This window comes from Danio rerio, chromosome 21 (genome assembly GCF_049306965.1).
Source record: "Danio rerio strain Tuebingen ecotype United States chromosome 21, GRCz12tu, whole genome shotgun sequence".
Lineage (NCBI taxonomy): Eukaryota > Metazoa > Chordata > Actinopteri > Cypriniformes > Danionidae > Danio > Danio rerio.
Genome location: NC_133196.1, coordinates 377,501 through 390,000, shown reverse-complemented (window position 1 = coordinate 390,000; position 12,500 = coordinate 377,501). Strand labels below are relative to the sequence as shown.

At 37.3% G+C, this 12,500-nt stretch overlaps 2 protein-coding genes across 5 annotated transcripts in view; both read right to left on the bottom strand.

The window, feature by feature from the left end:
• Positions 1-6,157, bottom strand: part of arsb (arylsulfatase B) — a 9,975-nt gene extending 3,818 nt beyond the window's left edge. The window contains exons 1-4 of the mRNA XM_021468934.3: positions 5,755-6,157; positions 2,533-2,719; positions 2,096-2,286; positions 1,721-1,928 (exon numbers count right to left, since the gene is read on the bottom strand). Of these exons, the coding sequence (XP_021324609.2) occupies positions 1,721-1,928; positions 2,096-2,286; positions 2,533-2,719; positions 5,755-6,000 (832 nt within the window). The 5' untranslated portion in view covers positions 6,001-6,157. The remainder of the gene's footprint in view (positions 1-1,720; positions 1,929-2,095; positions 2,287-2,532; positions 2,720-5,754) is intronic.
• A 1,760-nt stretch (positions 6,158-7,917) lies between these two features.
• Positions 7,918-12,500, bottom strand: part of dmgdh (dimethylglycine dehydrogenase) — a 21,332-nt gene continuing 16,749 nt past the window's right edge. Inside the window, exons 12-18 of one of the 4 annotated variants that reach the window (XR_012397020.1) lie at positions 12,395-12,500; positions 11,675-11,832; positions 11,472-11,531; positions 11,152-11,286; positions 8,742-9,162; positions 8,356-8,616; positions 7,918-8,116 (exon numbers count right to left, since the gene is read on the bottom strand). The exon at positions 12,395-12,500 is cut by the window's right edge and continues 112 nt beyond it. Coding sequence is in view for 1 of the 4 variants with exons in the window: in XM_073935596.1 (XP_073791697.1) it covers positions 8,953-9,162; positions 11,152-11,286; positions 11,472-11,531; positions 11,675-11,832; positions 12,395-12,500 (669 nt within the window). In the remaining 3 variants the exon portion in view is untranslated. Of the gene's footprint in view, positions 9,163-11,151; positions 11,287-11,471; positions 11,532-11,674; positions 11,833-12,394 lie in introns of all 4 variants that reach the window. The other 3 variants (XR_012397019.1, XR_012397021.1, XM_073935596.1) reach the window with 3 other exon arrangements.

Here is a 12,500-nt window from a genome sequence, read left to right as displayed (position 1 = left end):
TAATACTTAATAACCAGACTTATTAATATTAATAATAATAATAATAATATACTCATCATCATATCATCAAACATACTGAATAACTTTACCCAGAAACAATCATTTATACATGTATATCACCTGTTAAATGAGTTTATTTTCAAATCATTGTAGATTTTTAAATAATTATTTGTTTTAAAAATGAAACCGCTGTCTTAAACTGAATAACAATGTTTGAAACATTATAATTATTGTTCCAAAAACAGTAATAATACTTTTACTTTTATTATTACTTTTGTAATAATAATAATAATAATAATAATAATAATAATAATAATAATAATAATAATAATAATAACTATAATAAACAACAACAACAATAATAATAATGATAATAATAACAATAAAAAATAATAATATTAACAATAGTAATAACAATAATAAACAACAACAATAATAATAATAATAATAATAATTACTATAATAAACAACAACAACAATAATAATAATGATAATAACAACAATAATAAATAATTATAATAATAAACAATAATAACAATAAATACTACTACTGCTAATAAATAACAATAAATAATAATAATAATAATAATAATAATAATAACAACAATAATAATAAATAATAATACCAATAAAATTAATAATAAAAACAACAACAACAATAATAATAATAATTAAATAGTAATAATAGTAACAATAGTAATAATAAATAATAACAACAATAACAATAAATAATAATAATAATATATAAAAAATAATAATAATAATAATAATGATAATAATAATAATAATAATAACAATAATAAATAATAATAATAACAATAATAATAAATAATAACAACAACAACAACAATAATAATTCATCAATAATAATAATTATTATAATAATTATAATAACTGCAAAAAAATGTCTTATTACAAGTTTGCATTATTATTATTGTTGTTATTATTATTATTTATTATTATTATTAATTTGTGTATACCTGGGTGTGTTTCCGAAAAGCAACCTTAGTTGGCTAACGATGCAAGTTCTGTCTTTACAAACACAGGTTGTTGATTTGGCGTTTCCCAGATCCGTCGTTCCAACAAACATTCCCAACCTCTAGAGCTGTAGTTAGAAGCAGAGCTCCTGGCTGTGTTCTATTCCCAGTTATCCTCCCTATGGACTATTCCTTTCGATCTTGTGTTCCCTTCACAGTGCACTTTAAATTCATTTATGCCATTTTGAACGCAGCCATGGCTCATGATGAAAGCTATAGACAGGGGCGTTGCTACACATAAAGCCCTGCTGAGCACAGCTCACGCTAAAAATAAATAAATAAATAACATTATTATTGTTATTATACAATTATTATTCTAAATGACAGAAATGAATCTTAAATGTAAGTGGAGACCAATCTAAAGACACACCTGGAGTGATGCACAGACCATTTAAGAAATATTTTGCATGAATATTAATTTGATTACAATGAAATTCAACAGACAATTTAATAGAACACAAATGAAGATGTCTTATAGAACTATCAGTTGTGTGTGGTCTTAGACCCGACTCATGGCCAAGAATTAGGTTTATTAAGTCTGACCTCCCTGACTTTACCAAAAAACACTCGTCACTACATCGCTCTTTTCCTAACCGATGCATCATGCTATGATAGTTCAGCCGCGAGTTATGAAGTGGTTTGGGAAACGCACCCCTGGTCAGGTGTATGTGTGTGTGTGTTACCGGTGGAGAAGATGAGCACAGTGTTGTCCCACAGCCCCGTCTCCTGCAGTGTGTGTGTGATGTTTCCCACAGCCTCGTCCATAGCGGAGACCATTCCAGCGTACCTGCGGCGGTGCGGGTCCTGGATGAAGCTGTAGGGGGCGATGTAGCGATCGGGGACCTGCAGCGGTGCGTGAACTGCCTGCAGCGCCACATAGAGGAACAGCGGCTGCACAACACACACACACACACACACCTGCACTTAAATAAAAGTGCTGAAGTAACACTGATTAAACTGCCAAGCTTCTCTTCTCCAGCAGGGGGCAGTGTGTTTTTCTGTGTGTGCATGTGTGTGTTGTGCCTGGTTAGGTGTGTGTGTGTGTTTGTGTACTGTACCTGGTCAGGTGTGTGTTGTGTGATGATGTGTGTGGCTCTCTCTGTCAGCAGTTCAGTAGAGTATCGTCCGCTGTAGTTCAGAGCCACAGCGTCGCCATCCCGCAGGTCCAGAGCGCAGCGCGTCACATTCAGAGGAGCGATGAGGCTGCACCTCTTGTGTGTGTAGTAATCCTCTGAGCCCGTCAGGTAACCTGCGCACACACATAAATAAATAATTAAATAAATAAATGCACACACACACATGCACAGAATATATATACACACAAATATGAATATGCACACACAAACACACACACACACACACACGCACGCACACGCACACGCACGCACACACACACTCAGTGTCACATGACCCTGCTCTGACTGTATACGGTCTGCTGTGGTTTATGTGTATGTCTGCATGGCACTGATCCTGGGTCAGCCGAAGCTCCGCCTACCGAAGAAGCTCTGGAAGCCTCTGTGTGTGGGCAGACAGTCCTTCTGGAACATGCCCAGGTGCCACTTGCCCACCATGTGTGTGTGGTACCCTCGCTCGCGCAAGACCTGCGGCAGGAGCTTCTCATCCAGAGGAACACAGTACGGCTGACAGGGCCAGATGATCTGATGCTGGAGCCCTGTGCGGATCTGCACACACACACACACACACACACACACACACACACACACGGTTATTCTCAATGACTGTTCTGAGGGGTCTGGACACCGCTGAGGGTCATGATGTCTGAAACACTTTATTAATCATCATATGAAGCTGCATATTCCACTGCAGTCCACTTCCCTAAACACATGTTCAGTCTGTGTGTGTGTGTGTGTGTGTGTGTGTGCGTGTGCGCGCATGAGACCAGTGAACAATGTGTGTGTGTGTGTGTGTGTGTGTGTGTCTGTGTGTGTGTTTATTTCCGAGTGGTTATAGGTGTGTGTGTGTGTGTGTGTGTGTGCATATGTGTTTAATTATGTGTGCTTATGTGTGTTTAAGTATATGTGTTTATATATTGTATGTGTATGTTTACATGTGGGTGTTTATGTGTGTGTATGTTTATATGTTTGTATATCTATATGTGTGTTTATATATGTTTATTTGAGTGTGTGTGTTTATATTTGTGTATGTTTATATGTGTGTGTTTTTAAATGTGTGTGTTTATATACGTGTATGTGTCTACATGTGTTTATATATGTGTGTGTGTTTATATGTGTGTGTATGCTTATCAGTGTGTTTATACATGTGTGTATGTTTATATGTGCGTGTTTATATACGTGTATGTGTCTATATTTGTGTTTATGTGTCTTTATGTGTTTATATATGTGTATATTTGTGTTTATATGTGTGTGCGTGTGTACATGTTGTGATTATATGTATGTGTGTGTTTTTATATGCGAGTGTTTGTGTGTATTTGTGTGTTTATATTTGTGTGTTTATATGTGTGTGTATGTATATGTGTGTGCTTATATATGTGTGTGCATGTTTATATGTATGTGTGTCTGTGTGGTTATACTGGATGTGTATGTTTATATGTGTGTGGATGTTTTTATGTGTGTGTTTACAGTATATGTGTATAGGTCTATATGTATGTTTATATATGTGTATAAGTCTATATGTGTGTTTATATGAGTGTGCGTATATATCTCTTTGTTTATATATGTATGCGTGTGTTTGTTTATTTATCTGTGTGCTTATATGAGTGTGCGTATATATCTGTGTGTTTATATGACTGTGCGTATATATCTGTGTGTTTATATATGTCTATAAGTCTATATGTGTGTTTATATGAGTGTGCGTATATATATCTTTGTTTATATATGTATGCGTGTGTGTGTTTATTTATCTGTGTGCTTATATGAGTGTGCGTATATATATCTGTGTGCTTATATGAGTGTGCGTATATATCTGTGTGTTTATATGAGGTGCGTATATATATCTGTGTGTTTATATATGTGTATAAGTCTATATGTGTGTTTATATGAGTGTGCGTATATATCTGTGTGTTTATATGAGTGTGCGTATATATCTGTGTGTTTATATATGTGTATAAGTCTATATGTGTGTTTATATGTGTGTGCGTATATATCTGTGTGTTTATATATGTATGTGTGTTTATATATCTGTGATTTTATACACACACACACACACACATACATATATATATATATATATATATATATATATGTGTGTGTGTGTTTATATGTGTATTCATCTATGTGTGTGTTTATATATGTGTGTGGGTTTATATTTGTGTATACGTTTATATGTGTTATATCTGTGTATGTGTTTATATGTGTGTGTTTATATACATGTGTGGGTGTTTATGTGTATGTATATATGTGTGTGTGTGTGTGTGTGACTACTGAATGGCGAAATGTGTGTACATGAGAGCAGTTAATGGTGAAATGGGTGTGTGTGCACATGCATATCTGTGTGTGAATGGTAAATGGTGAAACGTGTGTTTATATATTTGTATAAGTCTATATGTGTGTTTATATGAGTGTGCGTATATATCTCTTTGTTTATATATGTATGCGTGTGTGTGTTTATTTATCTGTTTGCTTATATGAGTGTGTGTATATATCTGTGTGTTTATATGAGTGTGCGTATATATCTGTGTGTTTATATATGTGTATAAGTCTATATGTGTGTTTATATGTGTGTGCGTATATATCTGTGTGTTTATATATGTATGTGTGTTTATATATCTGTGATTTTATACACACACACACATACATACGTATATACGTATACACATATATAAGCCCACACACATATATAAACACACACACACACACATATATATATATATATATATATATATATATATATATATATATATATATATATATATATATATATATATATATATATATATATGTGTGTGTGTGTGTGTGTGTTTATATATGTGTGTGGGCTTATATATGTGTATACGTTTATATGTGTTATATATGTGTATGTGTTTATATGTGTGTGTTTATATACATGTGTGGGTGTTTATGTGTATGTATATATGTGTATGTATATATGTGTGTGTGACTACTGAATGGCAAAATGTGTGTACATGAGAGCAGTTAATGGTGAAATGGGTGTGTGTGCACATGCATATCTGTGTGTGAATGGTAAATGGTGAAACGTGTGTGTGTGTGACCAGTGAATGCTGAAATATGTTTGTGTGTGTGTGCGCATGCATGTTTGTGTGAAAGGGGTGAAATGTGCATGTATGTGTGTGTGTGTGTGTGTGCGTGCATATGAAAGTGGTGAATAGTGTGACTGCTGCATTGTGAAGTGTGTGTGTCTTTGTGGATAGATGTGTGTGTGTGTGTGTGTGTGTGTGTGTGTGTGTGTGTGTGTGAGACTGCTACAGGGTGAAGTGTATGTGTGTGTATCTGTATCAGTGTGCATAAACGTGTGTGTATCAGTTTGTATGTGTGTGTGTTTGTGTGTGTGTGTGTGTCATTTGTGCAGCTCAGTGAAAGTCAAACTTTATCTTGACACAAGCAGCAGGACAGGAGTGTGTGACAATATCACTGATGAGCTGCAGACACACGCAGCATGAGTGTGTGTGTATGCAGTTAAGTGTCTGTGTGTGGGTCAGATTGTGTGCCTTTTTGTGTCTGTGCAACTTTGGTTCCATGTATGTGTATTATCTCGGGGCGCGTGCGCGTGTGTGCGTAACCTGGTATCTTCCGGTCATCAGCTGGTTCCGGGACGGTGTGCAAAGCGGCTGAACGTAGTAGTTGTCCAGCCGGACTCCCTGCGCCGCCAGCCGGTCCAGATGAGGAGTTTTAATCTCAGAGCCGTGGAAACCCACATCATTCCAGCCCAGATCATCCGCTAATATGAGCACCACATGCGGGGGTCTGGCGGACACACACTCCAGCACAACACACAGCAGACACAGCCCGAGGTTCCCCACAGACATCCTCAGCCCGACACGGAAGAGCAACAAACACCAACTTCCGCTCAACACATCGCAGATAATCCACCCAAAACAAACTAAAATAACCACTTAAACTAGAACAACTTTAAAAGGAACACGCGAAATCACCACAACTGACAAGTTCCAGCTCATGAATAATACTCTTCCGCTTCTGCTCATGAATAATAAAGTCATGTGATGAGTTTTGATTGGCTGTGCGGCTCTGGTGCAGCCTTTCCGTTTTGTCACGTAATTAATATTCATTAGGTAGATTTCCAAAGTATGTCTGCCTTTTATAGAGTGTAAAGGGAAGTTCAAATTTGGTAACGCGTTAAAATAAGCTTACGTTAGTTGACATGAAACATAATAAATAATGATTAAAAACGTATAATAAAATAAAAAATAAATAATAATAATAATAATGCTTTTACATTATTCAAATGTACAGTTGCATGGTCAGAAAACCTTAATGTTAAACCTTAACGTTATTTCACATGTTCAGTCATTTTACTTCTACAGTAAATGTGTCTTAATTTAAGAATATTTGTAGAGAACAAGACAGAGGAATAATATAGTTGTTGTTAATCAATTCTAAAATGACCACGTTATGAAAAAATATCCTGTTTTAAACTTAAACAATACACTCACCGGCCACTTTATTAGGTACACCTCACTAGTACCAGGTTAGCCCCTTTTGCCTTCAGAACTGCATTAATCCTTGGTGGTGTAGATTCAGCAGGGTATTGGAAATATTCCTCAGAGATTTTGCTCCATATTGTCATGAGAGCATCACACAGTTGCTGCAGATTTGTCGGCTGCACATCCATGATGCCAATCTCCCGTTCCACCACATCCCAAAGCTGCTCTATTGGATTGAGCTCTGGTGACTGTGGAGGCCATTTGAGTACAGTGAACTCATCGTCATGTTCAAGACACCAGTCTGAGATGATTGAGCTTTATGACATGCTGCGTTATCCTGCTGGAAGTAGCCATCAGAAGATGGAGACACTGTGCTCATAAAGGGATGGACATGGTCAGCAGCAATACTCAGGTAGGCTGTGGCGTTGATGCTCAATTGGTACTAATGGACCCAAAGAAAATCTCCCCCACACCATTACACCACCACCACCAGCCTGAACCGCTGATACAAGGCAGGATGATCCATGCTTTCATGCTGTTGAGGCCAAATTGTGAGCCGAGCATCTGAATGTGTGAGCAGAAATGGAGACTCATCAGAGCAGCAACGTTTCTCCAATCTTCTATTGTCCAGTTTTGGTGAGTCTGTGTGAATTGTAGCCTCAGTTTCCTGTTCTTAGCTGACAGGAGCGGCACCCGGTGTGCTCTTCTGCTGCTGTAGCCCATCCGCCTCAAGGTTGGCCGTGTTGTGTGTTCAGAGATGCTCTTCTGCAGAGCTCGGTTGTAACGAGTGCTTATTTGAGTTACTGTTGCCTTTCTATCAGCTGGAACCAGTCTGGCCATTCTCCTCTGACCTCTGGCCTCATCAACAAGGCATTTGCGCCCACAGAACTGCCGCTCACTGGATATTTCCTCTTTGTCGGAGCATTCTCTGTAAACCCTAGAGATGGTTGTGCGTGAAAATCCCAGTAGATCAGCAGTTTCTGAAATACTCAGAGCAGCCCGTCTGGCAGCAACAACCATGCCACGTTCAAAGTCTCTTAAATCCCCTTTCTTCCCCATTCTGATGCTCACTGTGACCTGCAGCAGATCCTCTTGATCATGTCTACATGCCTAAATGCAGTGAGCTGCTGCCATGTGATTGGCTGATTAGATATTTGCATTAACAAGCAGTTGGACAAGTGTACCTAATAAAGTGGCCGGATAATGTGTATACATTAAAAAAAAGTGTATGTTATGGCGCCACCTGTCAGAGAGGTGATGTATGAACACTGTACACAAATACAGAAATAATCTTTATTAATAATCAATTATCTGTGATAGTGAGATTGTGTTCTTCTCTGGCTGTTTTTAAGACTCATGAGTTGATCTGCTCCCATACAAAGACACTCAGTGATTGAAAAGACTGGAAATAATTCACAACTGCACATAAAGACAAAACATTGGAGCAGCAGCAAAACCTAATAAAGCTAACGCAATCCAGCTTAAAGGGTCAGTTCACCCAAAAATTACAATTTCCTCACTGTTTAGATCACAGAGAAAGATCATTTGAATAATATTGCAATCCTGTAACCATTGAATTCCAGAGTATTAGTTTTTCCTACTATGGAAGTCAATGGTTATCTTCTTTTGAGATCAACAAAATAAAGAAACACATAAAGCTTTTAAACAAGTAAAGGGTGAATAAATGATGACAGAATTTAGATTTTTGGGTGAACTGACCCTTTAAAGGTGCAGTGAAATGAAATGAATGTTCTTTAGGTGTTAGTATCAGTATGTTAGTCTTAATCTCTAATCTAGTGTCTCCAAAACTGATGAAATTCACATGTAGAAGATATAAACCTGATATAAACCTCTACAGTGTGCAGTTTGTACCTTTCACCTAAATGGATCAATGATTTTCTGTCGTTTCCTCATACTCCAGCCTCTCATCAAATCCTCTGACCAATCAAATGCTCCCTTGTGTTTGACATAGCCCGCCCCCTTCCCTTTATTGGCTGATTATTTGAAGTGATTGCACTTAACCACTCTCACTGGCAGCTGTGAGGAAAAACAAACACTGTTGGCAGATTTTTCGTAAAAGGGGGCGGAGCTACTATATGTCCCGCCCTCTCTTCATATTTCAGCTGAGATTACGTCAAACACAGAATAACTCAGATATTTCAAAGCACTTCATGGGACTTTTAACATTAACAATAATAGCATTTGCACTTCCATCTCCAGAGTCCAGACACATTCAGGGTTGTGTGTGTGTGTGTGTGTGTGTGTGTTATTGTGCAGTGTTGTGTGTCACTGGATGTGTTTCCACTGAGCTGATGTCTAGACGCCGCTCTTCTTCTTCTGGAGGCGTGTTCGGGCCGGTTCGGTGAGGATCAGCGGCTCTTTGGTGACTGTAGCGCTGTATTTCTGACCCAACAGCTCCACCTCCACCTTCTGACCCAACTGGGTGAGTCCCACAGGCAGATACGCAAACGCCAAGCTCTGATGAGTGCTGTAACTGTACGAGCCCGACGTCGTGTTTCCCACAACCTGAGGAGACACACACACCAGTGTATATAAGCCAAGGGTGGGCAAACTGTCCTGGAGAGCCGGTGTCCTGCATAGTTTAGCTCCATCTCTAATCAAACTCACCTGAACAAGCCAATCAGTGTCTTCAAGTTTGCCCACCCCTGATACAAGCTGCCCTGTGCAGTGTTTATAACAGGTCTTATTCAGTGTTTATAACCTGTCTTGTTCAGCTTTTATGATATCTCTTATTCAGTATTTATAACCTGCTATGTTCAGTGTTTATAGAGGATCTCGTTCAATGATTATAACTTGTCTTGTTCAGTGTTTATTACAGCTATTGTTCAGTGTTTACTATGTCATGTTCAGTGTTTATTACCTGGCTCATTCATTGTTTATAAGCTATCTTGTTTGGTGTTAATTACAGGTGTCATTCTGTGTTTATTACATCTCGTTCAATGCTAACAACCTGTCCTGTTTAGTGTTTATAACCTGTCCTGTTCAGTGTTTTTGCCTTTCCCACTTACAGGCCTTGTTGAATGTCTTTTACCTGTCTTAGTGTTTATTACAGGTCTTGTTCAGTGTATTTAACCTGTCTTAGTGTTTATTACAGGTCTTGTTCAGTGTATTTAACCTGTCTTAGTGTTTATTACAGGTCTTGTTCAGTGTTTATAACCTGTCTTAGTGTTTATTACAGGTCTTGTTCAGTGTATTTAACCTGTCTTAGTGTTTATTACAGGTCTTGTTCAGTGTACTTAACCTGTCTTAGTGTTTATTACAGGTCTTGTTCAGTGTTTATAACCTGTCTTAGTGTTTATTACAGGTCTTGTTCAGTGTTTAAAACCTGTCTTAGTGATCTTAGTGTTTATTACAGGTCTTGTTCAGTGTATTTAACCTGTCTTGGTGTTTATTACAGGTCTTGTTCAGTGTTTATAACCTGTCTTAGTGTTTATTACAGGTCTTGTTCAGTGTATTTAACCTGTCTTAGTGTTTATTACAGGTCTTGTTCAGTGTACTTAACCTGTCTTAGTGTTTATTACAGGTCTTGTTCAGTGTTTATAACCTGTCTTAGTGTTTATTACAGGTCTTGTTCAGTGTTTAAAACCTGTCTTAGTGATCTTAGTGTTTATTACAGGTCTTGTTCAGTGTATTTAACCTGTCTTGGTGTTTATTACAGGTCTTGTTCAGTGTTTATAACCTGTCTTAGTGTTTATTACAGGTCTTGTTCAGTGTACTTAACCTGTCTTAGTGTTTATTACAGGTCTTGTTCAGTGTTTATAACCTGTCTTAGTGTTTATTACAGGTCTTGTTCAGTGTATTTAACCTGTCTTGGTGTTTATTACAGGTCTTGTTCAGTGTACTTAACCTGTCTTAGTGTTTATTACAGGTCTTGTTCAGTGTTTATAACCTGTCCTGTTCAGTGTTCATTACAGGTATTATTCAGTGTTTAATTACATATATTGTTCAGTGTTCATAACCTGTCTGTTCATAGTTTATTACCTGTCTTAGTGTTTATAACAGGTACTGTTCAGTGTTTAATTACAGGTATTGTTTAATGTTTATAATCTGCCTTGTTCAGTGTTTATAACTTGTCTTACTGTTTAATTACATGTATTGTTCAGTGTTTATAACCTGTCTTGTTCACTGTTTATAACCTGTCACATTCAGTATTTATTACCTCTCCTGTTCAGTATTTATTGTTAAGTGTTTATTATCTGTATTGGTCAGTGCTTTTAACATGTCTTGTTCAGTTTGATACAGTTCTTGTTCAGTGATTCTCACCTGTCTTGTTCAGTTTTTATAACAGGTATAGTTCAGTGTTTATAACTTGTCTTGTTCAGTGTTTATAACAGGTATAGTTCAGTGTTTATAACTTGTCTTGTTCAGTGTTTATAACAGGTATAGTTCAGTGTTTATAACCTCTCTTGTTCAGTGTTCATAAGGTGTCTTTATCAGTGCTTATAATGTGTCTTTATTCAGTGTTTATAACCTGTCTTGATGAGTGCTCATTACCTCCCCGTTGTGCCAGACGCTCTCGTTTCCCTCGGGGTCGATGTCATCTGTGTTGAGGGTCAGGAACGCCAGTCGTCGACTTAAACCCTGAGCCTTGATCTCCAGCAGAGCCTGTTTACCGATGAAATCTGCAGGCTGAAAGAACAGTGTTACTTTAATATATACAGCCATGGCAATGCTCTGGATTATTCCATGCTATTTTTTTAATATTCACCATTTTTGTTTTAATCTAGCTGTCGTTCCAGTAAGTTTGTAGTGCTTTCATATTTTGGTTTTCAGTTTTTAATAAACAATATTAATGCTCGTTGTTTAATGATCACCTTATTGAGTTTGATAAAATAGTCCAAACCGGCTTCTAAAGGGTTGGTGTCGCAGTTCATCTGGAAATAGAAGAGAACAGATACTAGAGATCAGATGCTGAGTGTGTGTAGTAGTGTGTGTGTGTGTGTGTTTGAGAGTGTTTATATGTGTATGTGTTTTATATATATATATATGTGTGTGTGTGTGTGTGTCTGTGTGTGACCTCTGCTCCCCAGGCCCTGAAGCCCTTCTCCAGCCTCAGAGAGTTCATGGCGTATGTGCCGAAGTCATCAATGTTTTCATCTCGTCCCGCTTCCATCAGAGCCTGATAGACTGCAGACATGTTCCTCATGTCCATGTAGAGCTCCCAGCCTAACTCACCTGTACACACACACACACACACACACACACACACACACATATATGAACAGACATATGAACAGACATATAAACACACACACGCACACATATATATATATATATATATATATATATATATATATATATATATATACATACATACACACACACGCACACAAACACAGGAATAGACAAACACACACACACGCAAATATATATAACAAACATGTATAAAACACACATACACACACACACACACACACACACACACACATGAACAGACATGTAAACACACACACACACACGCACATATATATATATATATATATATATATATATATATATATAACACACATGTATAAAACACACACACACACACACACAAACAGACATATAAACACACACACGCACATACATATATATATATATATATATATATATATATATATATATATATATATATATATATATAACGCACATGTATAAAACACACACATACATGTATATAAACACACACACACACACATACACACACATGAACAGACATAAACACACATATATATGTGTGTGTCATTGTGCGCACCAGTGTATGATATGCGTATGGCCTGTACAGTCGCTCCAGCGAGCTCGATGGTTCTGCACTGCAGGAATCTGAAGCTGGACTCGCTCAGGTCTGCACTGGTCAGCTT